Source organism: Schistocerca piceifrons, chromosome 3 (assembly GCF_021461385.2).
Source record: "Schistocerca piceifrons isolate TAMUIC-IGC-003096 chromosome 3, iqSchPice1.1, whole genome shotgun sequence".
Taxonomy (NCBI): Eukaryota; Metazoa; Arthropoda; class Insecta; order Orthoptera; family Acrididae; genus Schistocerca; species Schistocerca piceifrons.
The window spans coordinates 936,320,489-936,333,900 of NC_060140.1; the positions used below are offsets into that span (position 1 = coordinate 936,320,489).

At 39.5% G+C, this 13,412-nt stretch overlaps 1 protein-coding gene across 1 annotated transcript; it reads right to left on the reverse strand.

The window, feature by feature from the left end:
• Positions 1-11,068: 11,068 nt before the first annotated feature.
• Positions 11,069-13,177, reverse strand: LOC124787642 (heat shock protein 70 A1-like). The gene has a single exon (XM_047254419.1). The coding sequence runs from the start codon at positions 13,107-13,109 to the stop codon at positions 11,187-11,189; it is 1,923 nt and encodes a 640-aa protein (XP_047110375.1). The 5' UTR covers positions 13,110-13,177; the 3' UTR covers positions 11,069-11,186.
• Positions 13,178-13,412: the final 235 nt, after the last annotated feature.

Here is a 13,412-nt window from a genome sequence, read left to right on the forward strand (position 1 = left end):
TTCCATTTTCATGGGATATTTTGAAATGTGTTTTCCAAAAAAGCTGTCAAAAATCAGGTCACATGGCAATACAAAGCCAAGTTCTTGGAACACAGCTGGCATCAAAACTTCCTGTGGAACTCTAAAGAGACTAATTTCTAAAATGAAAGCATCCACAGACCCACAGTTCATAGAATATGTCAAGAATTACAAGAGGGTATATAGAAAAGTAATTGCTAAAGCAAAATTCATGAGTCATGATAGTTTTATAAGACAGTCTGAAAACAAATCAAAAGCCATATGAGGTATTGTGAAGACTGAAACGGGAAATAATTGTGAAAACCAGGACATTAGCCTCAAAAATTTTAAAGATGTCAATATTAATAAACAAGATTTGCCAAATTATATTAACAATTATTTCATAAATGCAACAACTTCATTAAGCTTAAAATTTACAAATGAAGAAAAACCTGAATATCCAAAAACAGCTTGTAGGATGAGGGTAGAGCCAACAAATGAGGGTGAAGTGTTGATAGTGATACAAAGCTCGAAACCCAAAATGTTGGCTGGCATAGATGAGGTGCCTGTGTCTATCATAACAAGGACAGCACCACAAATCACAAAGCCCTTTGCACACATAGCCAATTTATCATTCAGTGAAGGAGCTTTTCCAGAAAGGCTGAAAGTTTCAAAAGTGAAGCCATTATTTAAAAATGGCAACAATTATAAGGTAAAAAACTATCACCCAATATCTCTCCTCCCAGCATTTTCAAAAATATTAGAAAAACTGATGAAGCACCGAATCAACAAATATCTAAATGACCACAATTTACTAAACAGAAATCACCATGGTTTCCATGCACATAAAAATACTGAAACAGCAATAATGTGCTACACTGAACAAATAATCAAAAATCTAGAAAAAGATTATAGTGTAGTAGGAGTAAATTTAGACCTCTCCAAAGCTTTTGACACTGTGAACCAGGACATTCTTTTAGAAAAATTGGAAGCGTTGGGTACACATGGGATAGGAAAAAAATGGTTTGAATCATACCTAAAAAAACAGAACACAGGATGTAGGACTGACATCAACTTACTCCAACCACAAAATAAATTCAGTATCAGAAGCAAAAAATGTAGAAATAGGAGTACCACAAGGCAGCGTCCTAGGGGCCATATTGTTTTTTGTCTGCATAAATGATTTTCACACCTCAGATGATGCAGCCAAAGCAGTAATATTTGCAGATGATACTAGTGTGATAATAAGTGCACCAAAGCAATTGCTACCAACAACTGCTGATAGAGTACTAAATTACATCCACTCTTCGTTCAATGCATACAGGTTGACATTGAATGTAAATAAAACAAATTACATGCAGTTTGCGAAAAGATACCACAATGTAAATCTCAGTCTGGTGTGGGGTGACAAAGCCTTAGACAGAGTGACATCCACAAAATTGCTGGGGATTCATGTGGATGAAAACTTAAATTTTAATGACCATGTAATAAAACTTGCACAGAAACATAATTCAGCCTGTTTTGCCCTCAGAATTATTGCAAATGTTTGTACCTCAGAGGGTGCCAGAATGGCATATTTCGGCTATTTTCAATCTCTTGCCACATACGGAATAATATTTTGTGGTTCCACAACATGGCACCTAAAACAAATTTTTTTGTTGCAGAAGAGGGCTATCCGAATAATAACTCACAGTCATCCACAGCACACTGCAAACCCATATTCAAAAAGCTTAGAATACTTACTATACCATCATTATACAGAAACAAATGTGTATTGTATGTCAGGACCCACATTGCAGATTTTCAGACAAATGCCGACTTTCATAACTACAATACCTGTAATAGCGCAGCGCTCCATGCACAGCGAACAAAAAGAACGAATACACAAAGGCATGTGAGCCATATCGGTGCAAAACTGTACAACACACTGCCAGTCAACGTCAGACAGTTAGAAGATGATGACAAATTTAAAACAGAATTTAAAAAATTTCTAGTAGAACAATGTTTTTATTCTGTAAATGACTATGTAGGTCAATAAATTTTTTCTGATGGTATTTATAAAGGCAAAATGGAAAATACTCTGTCTGTACCTAATCATTCATTACATTTACATACTTAAAGGGCAGTTGTTGTGTGACGTAAATATATACTTAAGCAGTGTTGTGTATATAAGGACTTGCCGTTTAGGGAGGACAAAACTAAAGCCTTATGAAAAACAGACTATTCATTTAAAATAACAAGCAGGGATGTATATAGGCTATATTAATTTCATTGTATTATTATTAACTTCATTGTATTATTTTGTTTTGCACTTTTTAATGTATATATTGTTTGTGTCCCATTTCTTTGAAATGGCTTACATGTACCCTTGACAACATCCATACAATATTTTTGTCAACGGATGGGTAAATAAAATAAAATAAAATAAATTACACCTTGTGTATGTCCTGTGATCATGTTTCTCACATCATCTCAGCACAAACTGAAGCACAATCAGTGGAGATTTTCTTCATACTAACTACCTAAACAATGTATGGACACGAACATCTTTCATCTGATTGTGAGGAAGAGATGGAACAACCTGTTACACCACAAGGTTTGGAGATAGGTGTTTGGAAAGGTAGTGTCAGTGTTGGCAAGGCCAAAGGCATTGGAGACCTTTTTGTAGAGGGAGGTAGCATTGACAGTGCCAAGCAGGGTACTGGGTGGTAAGAGACAGGAACTGTGGAGAGTCAGTAAAGGAAATGGTTAGTGTGCTCTATGTAGCACTGTAGGTTACGGATAACAAACTGAAAGTGTTGATCCACAAGGGCAGAGATTCTCTCTGTAAGAGCACAGTATATAGCCTGTATAGTTTGGTTTAAGTATTTTAGGAAGCTTCTAGAAGACAGGAGTCTGAAGAGTAGTGAGGGTGAGGTGGAAGATATACTCAGGAAAGAGGTTCTGGGATGGGCCTAATGATCTGAAGAAAGACTAGAGATTACGACACACTTCTGGAATAGAGTAACCATGGCAGGGCATTAGGTGGATGAGTCTAATAGCTGGTGGAGCACCTATCCAGGTCATCCCTGTGGTTCATAACAATGCTGGAGCTTTTATTGGCAGGTAGGTTTTTATAGTCAAAATCAGTTGCAGGGTAATGGATTTTAGTTCTTTCTGCAGATGTTAGGTTGATTTCCACATTGAGAAATTTGAGGGAAGATGCTGAGGCAACATTTTAGGTTATGAAATTGTGGGAAGTTGTCAGGGGATGATTAAGGGGCATTCGAGATGGATCACAACTAAATGGAGGAGGATTATGACTAAACTGAGTGAGTCAGCATTCAATATGTTTTTCGGTCAAGTCTGTATGGTGGGGTTGGTAGCAAAATAGTATTTCCAGTATAGGGAACAGGAGAATGAGACAAACCCTTAACATATCAAAATTATACCGATTGGCCACGAGTACCCCCTTCATTACTAAGAACCACTCTGGACTGGAGGAAATGAATCATGTTCTCTGCCAGGGTTTCAACTATCTCTTGTCATGCTTAGACAGTGGTACTATAGCATGCACCCAATCTACACTATTTCTTATCTCTCTCTACTTTCTCACCTGTTCCCAAACTCTTGCCACATACTTCTTCTCACTAATCCACTCTTGTCACAACCATTTCCTATCCCATCAAAGGCAGAGCCACCTATGAAAGTGGGCAAGTAGCCTACCAACTTAACTGCAACCACTATGCAGCATTCTCTATGGGCACGACCATCAACAAGCTGCCTGTCTGCAAGAATGGCTACTGCTAAACTGTGGTCAAAGAAACAGCTGGATCACCTAATAGCTGAGTGTGCTGCTCATCATGGTGTGCGTGATTTCAATGAGAGCTGTGCAGACCGTGCCATCTGGATTCTTTTTACAAGCACAAGCTTTCCTGAATTGTGCAGATGGAAACTCTAAAGCAACATATCCTTCGTTTCTGTAATACTCTTGACCTTAACGTTTGCTACCTGTCCTCCACCTGCTCCCACTCCAGCCACCTCCACATGTGCCTTCTATACCCCCAGCATACTTGTATAGTCCTATGGCCTTCTCTACTTCTCTTCTTTCTCTCATGCCCCCCACCACAACCTCCCCCAAGAACAGCCTCTCGAGGCTGCATCTGGCAGCCCACCACATCCCTGCACACATCTCCATTCAGCTCTAGAGCATCTTCTCCCACCTTTACCATGCTATTTCTCACCTCCTCATCCCACATCTCTTCTGAAACACCATTACCTACACCAGCTGAGACCACTGTCCATCCAAGTTGGCCTCGGCACCTGAAGATGACAGAGGCTGGTGGTGTGCTTGTATGAATGTGTGTATCTTTTTCTTCATGTAACAAAGGACTGTATCTGATAGTTTATCCAACAGTCTACTTTTAAATGAGCCTGTCATTTGCTCAAAGCCTCCTCGATGTGGTCAATAGCAATCTATCCTAATTCATATTGTTATTCTACCCCAGATTCTGTATTTTGTTAATGTATAAGTTGATTTGTTCCACATCACCAAGAGTTTTATGGTTTCATTTTACAAATATTTCCACTGAATTTGTATAAAATGACTGTTGTAGCTATGCATTAACAGTACTGTATCATTTTCTAAGTGCTGAATAAGATTCTACTATAGTGTGTGCTGTAATCTTAAAACTCGCAAATGCAGATTATTTAAAGGTAGGAGAGAGAGAGAGAGAGAGAGAGAGAGAGAGAGAGAGAGAGAGAGAGTGTGTGTGTGTGTGTGTGTGTGTGTGTGTGTGTGTGTGTGTGTGTGTGTGGAAGGGGGGGAGGGGGGGGGGGGCGTTGCTCTACATCAGTGTTGCAGTTGAAATGTATCTGCACATTACTAAGTTTAATGCTGTGGTGCTTGTTAATTTTGTTCTGTGTGTTTATAAAACTTGTCATCAAGGGTTACAATGAATCACTTAGCATGATTAGTACTTGCAATCACTTCTGCTGATGGCAAAAATGACCAAAAGCACTACTGTGAAATTATCTTTAGATTTACTACACTGAAAAAAAAGTCAATAATCACCACATTTCTCTGTAATGTGAGACAAGCATCTTATGTGTTGACCAGCGGGAAATGGATTTGATAGTAGTGCTCCCTACAGCTATACAAACAACTGAATGCAAAGCACTTCCCCCTCCCCCACTCCTGCAGGTGGTTAGGAGGGCAAACTACCAACAACCAAGTAAAAGAAGTAATATGCTTTAGAAAATACACACATAAGTTAATGGAAATATGTAAAGGCTAATATTAAGAAAAGGAGTCAAACTTTGGGAGATGTGTCTGTGAGTGTCAGTTGCATTTGCTTCAGTGTGTGTGCATACGCATATGTGTGTCTACTGTTGACGAAGGCCTTAACGGCCAAAAGCTATAATTGTGAGAGTCTTCCTGTTGTACCTATCTGCGACTCAGAATCTCTGCTATATGGTGAGTAGCAACTTTTCTTCTCGTAACAATGCATTGTTTCTTTGCTAGAGCCCATTTTATTCTCACCATACTGAATCATATACAGTATATTCCACTGGTTGAAATTATGCTCCTATTCCACCCATTTCTCATTGGTAACTTTAGATTTCTTAAATTCTTGACATTCTCACACCTATTTTTTCTTGTTGTTTCTTTTTCATCTTCACTGCTTTATGCTATCCCCCATAATCTTTTCATATGTGTAGGCATGATACAGCCTCAGTACTCATTTTTGCAACCTGTCTTAATATTTATATTCCATAGTTCTGCTTACATTCCATCTCTACATCTACATCAAAATCCAAGCTCTGCAAACCTCTGTGAAGTGCATGACAGAGGCTACTTCCTATTGTACCAGTTATTGTTTTTCCCCCAGTTCTATTCACATATGGAGCATGGGAAGAACAGCCTCTGTCTGTTCTTTAATTGGTCTAATCTTGTCCTTTCAATTCCTATGGAAGCAATACATAGTGGGTTGTAGTATGTTCCTAGATCAATCATTTAAAGTTAGTTCTTGTAACTTATTAAGTAGGCTTTCATTGTATATTTTGCATCTATCTTTAAGTCTTTGCCAGTTCCGATTTTGCAGGATCTGCATGGTGCTCTCTCTTGAGTCAAACAAGCACGTGAGCATTCATGCTGCCCTTATTTGTGTACATTGACTATCCCCTGTTAGTCCTATCCGATATGGATCCCATACACTTCAGCAGTGTTCTGGGATGGATCATACAAGACGCATTCTCCTTTATAGACTGATTTCATACCCCTAGGGTTCCACAAATGAACAGAAATCTGCTGCCTGCTTTACTTATGACTGAACCCAAGCGACTTTCATTTCACATCCCTACAAACTGATGTGCCCAGGAATTTCTATGATTTGACTGATTCCATCTGTGACTCATTGATCATGTAGTCATAGGATACCTAGATCTTTTTTTTTTATTTTCTAAAGTGCACCATTTTAAATTTCTGTACTCTTAAAACAAGTTGTCAAGCTCTGCAATGCTTTGAAATCTTATCACAATCTAACAGAATATTTGTACAGTTTTTTAGACAATACTTTATTATAAATAACTATATCATCTACTAAAAGTCTGAGGCCACTATTATTATTGAATGCAAGTTCATTAATATGCAACATAAACAGCAAATTTTCTCAGACACTTCTCTGGGGCACACCTGAAATTACTTCTACATCTGTTATGACCCACCATCAATGGTAACATGCTGCATCCTCCCTCCCAAAAAAAATTCTCATTCCACCTACAAATTTTGCTTGATACCCCATGCAATCATACTTTTGAAAATAAATGTAAGTTTGATACTGAGTCAAGTGCTTTTCAGAAATCAAGAAATACTACATCAATCTGACTGCTTTGAGTAATGGTTTTCAGGGTGTCACATGAGAAAAGTGTAATTTGAGTTTCATGTAACTGATGTTTTCAGAATCCGTGATGATTGGCATGGTGGATGTCATTCTGTTCAAAATATCTCATGAAGTTTGAGCTCAGAATATGTTCTACGATTCTACAACAAATGGATGTCAAGGATACTGGTTGGTAGTTTTGTGAGCTACTTCTGCTACCTTTCTTGTAGATAGGTGTGACCTGTGCTACCTTCCAACTACTGGATACAGTTTTCTGTTCAAGGAATCTATGGCAGATCATAGTTAAAAGAGAGCAGTGAGGCACCTGCCTCCTCCCCCGCACACACACACACACACACACACACACACACACACACAGTGCCCCTATACAGCCCCTACAGCATGCAGGCTGGGGTGAGGGACTGTGTTGTGTGGATGGACACGACAACCAACCAACTGTCCATCTGAACAAATGGCCACTGCCAAACTGTAGCCAGTTGCAGACATGCTGCTGAGCACAATATATTCAATTTCAGTAGCTGCATCACAACCTGTGGCCAATCAAATCAAATCAAATTTTTGTTATCACATAGCATGTCTCATACAATCAAAGACTGTAACATAGGTGACTTGTCAGTTTTAAGACTAAGATACAGATTAATAAACTTATCTAAACATATTACTTTATATGGTTATATATTTCTTTTAAAAATCTACACATATATTATATATGGTGTTACTTTTTAGAGAGATAGTATATTACATGGCCATCATTCAAGAAATCCTCTATGCTATAATAGCATTGACTTTTAAAATATCTTTCCAGGTCTCCTTCAGTATTTTTGAGAAGTGGATCACTTTCTCCCTTTCAGATTTAATTTACAAATTTCATGCCCATGTAGTGTGAGTTTTTTTTATATAGTTTGAGTCTGTGGGTAGGCAGCATGTAACGTGCCCTATGTCTAGTCTCATACTGATGCAGGAAGCAGTTGTCCTCAAAAAGTTGTGGGTTTCTCTTTGTGAAAATGAGAATCTCATGTACATCTATGCTTGGAATAGACATTAGATATAGTTTTTCAAAGAGAGGTATGCAGTGTTAATTCTTTTTAGCTCCTACCATTGCTCAGATGATCTTCTTTTTTTTAAGTCTAAAGCTTTGAGCAGATTAGTTTTATCAGACCCCCAGAAAATTATGCTATACTTAACTACTGAAACAAAGTATGCATATAGACAGTTTTTTTTTAACTGCCAAATCAGAGATACTAGATAAGATATTCACAACATACACAAAACTGTTCAGTTGACTAAGAATGCTGTCTACATGATCACAACACAATACAGTTTTAATTATTAACACATCAAGGAATTTGAGACATCTTGCATCCATCTTCTTTCTCCCAACACCAACTTTTATGAATTAAACAGATATGAGCTATCCCTTCAGACCATCTTTCATTTACATAATCCTCCTGGCCTCTATCCCCACTAACCCCCTGCTCCAACACCTCTTCCCTACAGTCTCCCCTTCCTCTGTACGCTCACCCCATCCCAGTCAGCTCTCCCACATCATCATCATCTTGCACTGCCTGACTCAGTGATTACAGTGTCACACTTTTCCACTTTTCTCTCCCTCCTGAATTCCTACCTTACATTCCTGTTGCATGTATCCAATCCATCAGTCATCCTTCCCCAACCATCCCTCTTTTCACAAGCTATTCGTTCATTTCTTTTGTCAGTCGACTCGACTGAATTGAGTTATCAAGTAGTTGTACTTTCCTATGTAGCACATTTGTCTGCATCATCGATTTTATACATCTCTGTTTGGCACATAGATAGCTAAAACATAATTATGAGAAAAGTCGCGGCCATTCTAGTGATCTCGATACATTATTCTGTATGGCTCTGTTGAACACTCACCCTGACACTGATTGTCCTATTGATGATGTAATTAACCAATTTGCCAGGAAGAATTCGTGCATAGAATTCATCAATTAAGGAAGAGAACCACAACTGTAACTTTTTTATTTCATAAGATGACATTATCTTGCATATGAATATAATCAGTTTAAATAAAACTTTAACTTTGCATGTGACCTGATTATTTTTTATTGTGGTAAAAGTAAAGGTAGCTCAAGATATCTTTAGCATATAATCAGTTTAAATAAAACTTTCTTTAACTTTGCATGTGACCTGATTATTTTTTATTATGGTAAAAGTAAAGGTAGCTCAAGATATCTTTAGCACTACCACCTTGAGGTTTTTCTGTATCTGTCACTGGTCCTGGCATAATGTACGTGCTGGTAGCTTAAAGAGACAGAGAGAGAGAGAGAGAGAGAGGAGGGGGGGGGGGATTTGTTATCTTTACTCCTTTATACTCTGCCAGAACTTTCGATGCTGTATTTACTCCTTAAATAATATCCTGAAGTGTCTAAGAAACTGCATCTGCTGCAAAATACCTACAAAAGCACAAGGATACAGAAAGGTGGGTGTTTGACAAAACAAATTTGACTAATGTTAGGACAATGGACAGAGCCTTAAGGTAACAACCATATTGAAGTCTTATCACTGCACATTTGCAAAATATGCAATAATTTGGAACATATGTTTAGGCATTCAGTATCTCAAAAGGTAGTGTCCAAATACATTTATTTTGAGCCTGATCACTTAACTTATGTAAATAAGAGATATATGTGTTACTTCTGTAGGCTAATTGTTAATGTCACACATTTGGATTGTGGTGACACCCCGTATTCCTGCCATGGAGCAAGTCAGTGAGACTTGCCCTCTGAAATCAAATGAGGCCCTGTTCAAGAAAATAGGAAGTCAATCTAATACAGAAACTGCTGTCCTGTAATAATAGTGAAAGTCTTACAGTAGCTTGGGAGATGTATTATGTTTATTGATTTTAATTGAGATAGTTCTTTTAATGAGTACTGTTTCATAAATATACCAGAAAACTTATAAACTGACTTTTTACATCATGTAACAACTCAAGTGATAATGTAGACTTACATGGTATTTTAGTAAAACTGGTGTTTGCACTGTTAACTGTGTACTGTTCGTCTTCATACTATTTTATAAGACTGCTTCAATTATAATTCCACACTTCATTAAAAGAAAACAATGGAATAACAACACAAACATAGTAAACTTAAGATTATTCCAAGCTGTTGTAATCATATAGATATCTATATCAATGTGTATGTTCTCCACGTTTCTTACCAGATCAGAAAATATTTTTGTTTAAAAATGACCTAAGAGACAATTTTGACACTAATAGTAGGCTTACACTATGATTCGTATGCAAGTTCGTGAGAGTGCACCAATAACAATTTTATCTCAATTCTCAAGACCCTTTTTTAGATTATCAAGAATTCAATGATTCACCTGAAAACTCTGAGTAAGAGGAACTCCCCTCCCAAGTACTTAGTGTGAATATAAATACTATATCAATATCAATGCCTTTAATGTTGTATTTTTTGCACGTTTACATATCTCATTTGTGCAAGTTTTAACAGTCTTCTGACAATCAGCATCTAAATTATTCCAGTGATATAATTTGTCCACAACACGACATATTTCCAAGTAACTTGACCTAGAAAAAAATTCACTGGTAGTAGTTAAGGCTATTTATGAATAAGGCACTCATTTTGTATTAGTGTCCTATAGCATAAACAAACCAATTTTAATCACTGTGTTCTGTTTATTTATCTTATTTTGATTCTTTTTTTCAGATTACTGGTAGTTACTATTAATGCATTTTATTTTCCATTGACTTTGTGCTGTTTCCTATCTGATATATTGATTCCCCACATGAGTAAATTAGTGCAAAAGATATCACATGTAACTTTACGCTAAACAGCTGTCAGACCACCACTTTCTCCAATGTCGTCCTGTTATTCAGTAATTATCTATTCTGTGTAATCAGTACATCATCATTTGAAGCATCCTGAAAAATATGTTATTACTTGTATGGAGTACTGAAGGTAAACTGCAGGATAAGGACAGGACAAGGGTGGCATAACAAAAACAAACAAAATTTTATGAAAACAATATTTATTGTACAAAACTAATCATAAAAACAATGACTCAGTCATAAACTACAAATTGTTAAATAAATATAATGAAGATCAGAGGAACTTAAAATTGAATTCAGTCTTACATAAATACCATGCTTATAACAGCATGTGTATCAGTCAACAAGAATGCAGACAAAAACTACACAAAGAAAGCGTCTTGGAAATGTGAATGCTTCACTCTCCTATGTACACAACATTTTAAATATTACACACAGCGACACATAAAACCGTTTTCATATTAACAGTTCAGTTAGTCAACCTCCTCAACAGTTGGTCCACCGGTGTGTGCTGCTCCTGTACCTGCTTGTTGCCCACAGCTACTGCTGGGATCCCTAGTGCCCTGGTGCAGCTTAGTCATTACGGGTATGCATACCCGCTGCAGCTCCTGTAGCCGACGCTCACACTCACCACAGCTCGTCTGGGCGTTGTTGTCTAGCCACTGTAATTCCTCCTCACAACGTGCCATCGCTGCTGTCTTGTCCGACTCAGATAGCCTGCTGCCTGCGTCCGACAGTGCCTGCTTCACAGACAGGGCGTAGCCCTCCAGTCGATGCCGTGCCTCTACTCTCTCACGTTGCCGCTGGTCTTCCTCCTTGAAGCGCTCTGCATCAGCTACCATCCGATCGATTTCCTCCTTGGAAAGCCGACCCTTGTCATTGCGGATGGTGATGTTACGAGATCTTCCTGTGCTCTTCTCTTGGGCGGACACAGTTAGAATGCCATCTGCATTCAAGTCAAATGTAACTTCCACTTGAGGCACACCACGTGGTGCTGGTGGAATGCCAGTGAGGTCAAATGTGCCCAGCAAGTTGTTGTCCTTTGTCATTGCACGCTCTCCTTCAAACACCTGAATTGTAACTGCTGGCTGGTTGTCTGAGTACGTGGTGAATGTCTGTTTTTGCTTGCAGGGGATACGTGCATTGCGCTCTACCAGCTTAGTCATGACACCACCCGCTGTCTCAATGCCGAGTGATAGTGGTGCTACATCTACCAGTAACACATCCTGAATTGCAGAGCTGGTATCACCACTGAGAATGGCTGCTTGTACAGCTGCACCATATGCCACTGCCTCATCCGGGTTGATGGACAAATTCAGCCGCTTGCCAGCAAAGTAGTTCTGCAGCAGAGCCTGAATCTTAGGGATGCGTGTTGAACCACCCACCAACACAACATCGTGGATTGACGCTTTGTCCATCTTGGCATCGGCCAGTGCTTTCTCGACAGGTTGTAGTGTTGAGCGGAACAGATCAGCACAAAGTTCCTCAAACCGTGCTCGTGAAACTTTCGTGTAGAAGTCAATGCCATCTAATAGTGCATCAATCTCAATACTGGCCTCCGTGCTGGAAGACAACGTACGCTTGGCACGTTCTGCTGCCGTGCGCAGTCGACGCAAGGCACGTGGATTGGAACGTACGTCCTTGTGGAATTTACGTTTGAACTCATCAGCCAAATGATTCACAAGCCGACTGTCAAAGTCCTCGCCTCCCAGGTGTGTGTCTCCAGCTGTTGCTTTCACTTCAAACAGTGAACCCTCCGAAATGCTCAGGATGGACACGTCAAAGGTGCCACCACCAAGGTCAAATATGAGCACATTGCGCTCACCTTTCAGGTTTTTGTCGAGGCCGTATGCGAGTGCAGCTGCAGTTGGCTCATTGATAATCCGCAGCACCTTCAGGCCTGCTATGGCGCCTGCATCTTTGGTAGCTTGCCGCTGTGAGTCGTTGAAATAGGCGGGCACTGTAATAACTGCCTCTCGAACCTGGCCTCCCAAGAATGCCTCTGCTGTTTCCTTCATTTTCACAAGCACCATAGCACTTATCTCTTCTGGAGCAAAAGTTTTGGTGGTACCTTTGAACTGGACCTGTATCTTAGGCTTGCTACAGTCGTTAATCACTTTGAATGGCCAATGCTTCATGTCTCCCTGCACCTTTGGGTCGTCAAACTTGCGGCCGATGAGTCGCTTGGCGTCGAAGATGGTATTCTGCGGGTTCATCGCTACCTGGTTTTTGGCAGCATCGCCGATCAGCCGCTCCGAGTCGCAAAAGGCGACGTAGCTTGGTGTCGTCCTGTTGCCTTGATCGTTGGCGATTATTTCCACCTTGCCTTGTTGCCACACTCCCACGCACGAGTACGTGGTTCCCAAATCGATCCCCACTGCTGGAATCTTCGGCATTTTCTTCTGTTAGCTAGGTCACAGTAACGTAGACGAATATAGCTGCGTAGCGAATCTTCGATCACGTCTCGAAGCACTATCTTCGCGTCGCTCTCTCGTAGTGAACTGAGCTGTGACGCCCCTGCGGCTCTTTTAAATAAGGCGGCTAAACGTCTAGGGAGCTGGAGATTATTCGAGAGTTGTCACATTACGTCAGCAGAGAATCTGCGTCGTAATTGGTCGGAGGGCGGAGCTACCAGAATCGGCAATGGCTGGAAAGTTCTATGTATTTTCTGTACGTCTCTCGTGTTTTCTAGACAAAAC

What these genes read in the sequence shown, in the direction of transcription:
- LOC124787642 (XM_047254419.1), bottom strand. Translation starts at nt 13,109, where the DNA reads ATGCCGAAGATTCCAGCAGTGGGGATCGATTTGGGAACCACGTACTCG.